Source organism: Nicotiana attenuata, unplaced genomic scaffold, assembly GCF_001879085.1.
Source record: "Nicotiana attenuata strain UT unplaced genomic scaffold, NIATTr2, whole genome shotgun sequence".
In the NCBI taxonomy this organism is placed as follows: Eukaryota; Viridiplantae; Streptophyta; class Magnoliopsida; order Solanales; family Solanaceae; genus Nicotiana; species Nicotiana attenuata.
In genome coordinates, this window is record NW_017679776.1 from 1 (window position 1) to 5,331 (window position 5,331).

At 37.9% G+C, this 5,331-nt stretch overlaps 1 protein-coding gene across 1 annotated transcript in view; it reads right to left on the reverse strand.

Moving 5' to 3' along the window:
- Nucleotides 1–459: 459 nt before the first annotated feature.
- Nucleotides 460–5,331, reverse strand: part of LOC109221790 (protein TPLATE-like) — a 13,667-nt gene continuing 8,795 nt past the window's right edge. Inside the window, exons 3-7 of the mRNA XM_019386233.1 lie at nt 4,889–5,298; nt 4,172–4,475; nt 2,862–2,984; nt 1,399–1,845; nt 460–1,192 (exon numbers count right to left, since the gene is read on the reverse strand). Coding sequence (XP_019241778.1) covers nt 668–1,192; nt 1,399–1,845; nt 2,862–2,984; nt 4,172–4,475; nt 4,889–5,298 — 1,809 coding nt within the window. The 3' untranslated portion in view covers nt 460–667. The remainder of the gene's footprint in view (nt 1,193–1,398; nt 1,846–2,861; nt 2,985–4,171; nt 4,476–4,888; nt 5,299–5,331) is intronic.

The following is a 5,331-nucleotide window of genomic DNA, read 5'->3' on the forward strand; positions in this document are numbered from 1 at the left end:
CCCACCCCCCAAATAGTATAAACCAATTAAGTCGATAAATAAGAGATTCGGAGCACCAATAGGTACAAAGGAATTAAACGGATGGAGAGCTAACCGTGTGTACGTTATTTGCAAATAAAAGTTAGTTGACAGATTAGCGAAAGTGTCAACCAAAAGGTTGAACTGTGGAAAAGCAATCCAAAGTATAAGTGTTTTAAGACAGGTAAAACTAAAACATAATATATGCACTGCAACTTTACCCAACATAAGATTTGCAAAGTGCACATGAGATTAGATGGGATTGCGATGAAAAAAGCAAACAATTAAGATATTCATCCTCTACATATTCCAGGAAACCATATATTTGCCAACTATTAGCACCAAAGGAAGCAGACAACAGTTTATTCTTTTTTCAGACACAGATTGATAGTTATTAAGTTTCCAAAAGTTAAAAGATGGTAATAGAAAGTACACAACAGAGAAGAGAAAGGATGAAGGTATAAGATGGTATAAGGCGTCAGGCCTTACTTAATTTACAGCCTCAGAGTGCTTCAAAAAGATAAAGAAAAATTACAAAACTAGGACAAAAGAAACAAATTAGAATTATAGAAAACAAACTTAGAACTCATCTCAACCAACGACCTAAATCAAATTATCAAAACAAAAATGGCGAAGAAAGTATGCAAAATCAATTTACTTTGGCATCCCTATCTTTACAGAGCATATGCCACTCCTTAATTACAGCTGCTTGAAGTGCCCAATGCTCAACCTCTTCTGCCGTCCACTTAAATAAAGTAGTTGGCCCCTTAGTTTTACCATTTTCAACGTTAATCATGTCTTCTTTCTTTTGGTTCTCATCATCTTCGTCTTCCTCCTCTTCTTCTTCATCATCAGATTTTGGAGACTTCAGGCGAGGTCTTGCCGCCTTTAGTAATGCTATCCGTTCCATTGAAATCTTTAGCTTTTCAGCAGCAGCCACCTTTACTTCATCTTCAGGCATGTACTCAACACCACCATCAGTTAGGTCATCCAACCAACCCTGAAAATCTGAAGCAATCTCCTTGGTAATGGATTCATCTGATGCTCGGATCACAAATTTGCACATCATTGTGGTCGCCTCGCCGCCAAGATCCACATTTCTGCTCACTTCACTTGCACCAGAAACCATCATGCCCAAAAACCCTCCATACCAGGTTTTAGCAGCAAAACAGAGCTGCTCAATACCAAGCAGCAAATGAGATAAGGAGAAAATGGAATGCATTGAATTTGAACATAAATCCAAGCAGAAAGGAAAGGTCAATCTTCATATGTAAAATACCCAATTAGAAGTGCCTGAAAAACTTCAATGTGGCTTCTAAATCCAACATAGTAAAATATTCCCAAAGAAAATCAGAAGATAGTAAAAACAAAGTTACTGACCTCAAATCCAGCAACTGTCCGGATGATGTGTGAGCAAACTCGGTGGAAAGGTTTGGAAGACAGAGATTTCAGGCCACTCAGGAATGGAGACTCCCCATATTGCTGAGCAGCAGTAGCCATGAAACCGCTTCCTTCATATGTATATGTACCAGTACACTCAACTATAGCGGGCAAACTAGGCCATAGACGAAAATATTCAACTGGTGAAATTTTATGTGGCAAAAGAAGCTCGGTCAGAGGAATTTTGTATGGCTGACATCTCAAAATGACGGGTTCTCCTAATTCAGGTCTCAGGCTTTTCTTTTGTCTCATAACTTGTGGATCCTCTTCAGAGTCTTCATAGTCGGCAGGACCAGAACCATAAAAGGGGTAGTAAAGTACTTGAACCCAAAGGTCACAACGCTCAAAATGAGAAACGCCCACAGTTACACTGCTCAACACTGGTTCCTGGATTCATGCAAGTCCAGTCAATTTATGAAACAGAAACTATCAATGTATGGAGTACCACCAATGAGCATTAGGGTCCAACAGTCAATTTACAAGGATAATGAAAAATGTGAACAAAAAGGTTATTCATTATCGAGCAACGTTTTCGAGCCAAATGAAATGAGCATAAAAGGTTTCAGGTTAATCAAAAAATCCCCTTCCCTACCCCCTTCTTTTGTCCAGTCGAAGATAGGGAACAGCCTTAAAAAAGGCGATGTTTGGTCCGAAACACTGGAACAACCAATCACAAGTGTCTACCATATTTTCCATATGGGAAATAAAATTTGAATACATGAAACAATTAAATGAATATCTATCCATCAATATATCTTTTTCTTCTCAAAAATCAAGCTAAACCAAAGATGTGTAACCACACAAAATATGCAAGACGCAATCTTAGGCCTCTAATTAGATAGCATCTGCAAATAAGAGTTACATTTTTCTATTTTGGAAAGTGGCAAACATGGTAATGAAAGAAATGAGATTAGAAAACTCAGAAAAACAACAAAGAGATTCACAAACCTTGACTAATATCTCAGTGTGTCAATTCAATCAATGAAGAACTGTCACTATACCATGCTCATTTGTGGGAACCTAAAATAAAACTGTTAAATAGATATATTTCTTTTTTAACAGTTCAATTCACTTGGTACTAGAGCATGTAGATCTCTTGGGTTGTCCAAAAAAGGTTTTACGTGCTTGGTCTACGGAGAAGAGATCAGTCCACATGTGATGAGGCATGGTGAAGATATAACTAAGTAAATAACATTGCCACAAAAGGGACCACATAAGATATAGCAGTTGAAAATAATCTGCTGGAATGTGTGGGGAATTAATAGGCCAGACAAAAGGGATAAGGTAAAGCTACTTTTACAAAAATGGAATGCAGATGTTTTGTGTCGGCAGGAGAAACACATCCATGAGGGAGGAAACTGAACTTGATAAATAAGCATGACGGTCTCAGGAAAAGGTCTAACCTGTGAATTAAGGTTGCGCAGCTGGCGTACTGCTTGAGGAGATCCATCCATGAAATATAATCCACCAGAAAGTCCAACTCGTAAATCCACCCGATTAAGTTCTATCTCAGTCAAATTTAGAACCTGCAAAATTATGAATGTCAGTAGATGCTGCCTCTTAGTTTTCCAAGAATTACGAATAAATAGTGATTCACCTGAGCAATAGTCCCACTCAAACAACGCAACCAATATTTCATCAAAATATATTATTAACGCATAACTAACCGGTCGGCTCATGGCCCATTATGATACTATGCTCTCATTATTTAAACTCCTTTAACAACTTTGTATTTAACCAAATTTTACAACTTGATAGATCCAAAACTGATTTTATGCTAAAAGCTGAAGAAATGTAACTTTAACACCACGCTTTGGCAACACATAGAAATCCACTATTTCTGCATGGGGGCTTATGTACATAAGAGTTTTAGTTCGCATGAACACATTAACAACCATTTGCAGAAGTTTAAATAGAGAAAAGTTGACAAGTTTTTATATGTCCTAAAAAGCTTCTACGTGTTTCAGAAATGGTACCAGTAACAAGATTAAAACTAAAGGAATATGCTAGTTTTTCAGATTGTGTGCCATAAGACTCAAAAAATTTTACAGAACACTAAAAAAGTTGTTTGGGAAAAATCTTGCAACCGTTTTTCGTCCAAACACAGGCTTGCACTCTTTAGAAAAGAAAATCAAGAGTATTTTTAATAGGATTGCTGCCACTGGTAAAAATTAATAACAGACCACTATGATTACACAAGCAAAAGAGGATAAAATGGAGACATATTCTCATTGGCACTGTTGCAGCCAATTTTGTATAAAAACCATTAAGCTAGTTAAGGAAGTGGACCTTTGGCCTAACTCAATCCCGAAAACTAGTTTAAGTGGTGAGAATTATTCAAAACCGCACGAGGAGATTACAGCCCTACATTTGACTGGTGTGCGATTTTAACATCTCCTGGACACCCAGGGCTCGACATATAGAGCACAGAGTAACATAACATGAGTGGCCCGACAATGAATAGCAGAATAGCATGGTGGATTCGACTCTGATACCACGTTAAGAAAATGGATCTTGGGCTTAACTCATAACAAAAGCTAGCTCAAACAGTAAGAATTGTCCAAAACCATATGAAAAAGATAATAGCCCATACACTTAATCAATGTGTGACTTTGAACAAAGATGTTTTCTTCATGATTACAATTTACAAAGATGCAAAGCATAAAAGAAACGAAGATCAACTATAACAATAAAGAGAAGTAGAGATCTTGACCTTTAAGTGCAGAGTAATCCTTCCATCACTTGGATCAGTTAAATGATATGCTTCAACATAGCAAGGATCACTGCTGCCAGTCAAATTATATGCACTTGGAGGAACCTTGAGTAAAGTTGAGTCGACTCGTTTAGCCAGCAATAGTGCTAGCTCACTAGGATCAGGCCTCCAAAGCTCTAAAATAGCCTTGTGAACCAATCCTTCCAGCTTTCGGTCCTGAGCAGCAGCTGCTTCATAAAACTGAACAGTTAACTTGTGATGGCTAAATGGATAATCTCCTCTTGCTTCACCAACCGCAGCCCACCTTGGAGAAGAGAAAAAAACAGACGTATCATCCAACAATATTTCACAGCTTTGCTAATAAAGTTTTTCAAATAAATTATATCCTACAACCAACTAAACCCCCTCATTTGCTTACACAGATCAAACTAATTTAAACACAAAACCTTCCCCCTGGAGGAGCAGGGAGGATACCATCTGCGGAAGTTAATAAAGAAACTACAATAATCCTTTCAGGTTAACTCTCACATTATATCACCAAAACGGACGAGAGATTCTGAACAGCAATCTAGAGGCCAAATGGTTTTTGAAGAGTTTGAGTTTCAACTTTCAATGAAGAGTTTTCCGTTCATCTCAGGCATTTTACAGGGTAATCAGTTCTGGGCATCATGTGAGCTACATTACCATTTAAGAGGAAAGAATGACTGTTCTACTCACTTGCTTTCCGAGTGGTTGGAGACATATTTGATCCGCTGCAGTATTAACCGACACTGATGTTTATTCACTGAATCAGCTAATGCATTGCTCCTAAACTCTTCAAGTTCTTTTATTAGCAATTGCCCTGCCCGGGCATTACGTGAACCCAACCTCTGAGCACACAGAAGAACTGCTTGAACATCCTGAAGGCGATTTGTTGTGCTGGCAGACGAATCTATGTTGAAGAGAACTTTGTGTATATTTGATATAATTATATTCAGGGGATCTTCTGGATCATCAGCCAAAAGGGGATCCAAACCTTCTAGATCAATATGCTCTGAGATAGCCCAAATAAGCCGAGTACATACTCTAGGTGTGTTCACCTGCAAGATGTAAGTTTCAGACAAATTAAGAAACAGAATGTGACTTGGTTAGCAAAGTACAAAGTACAAAAGATTTGAACA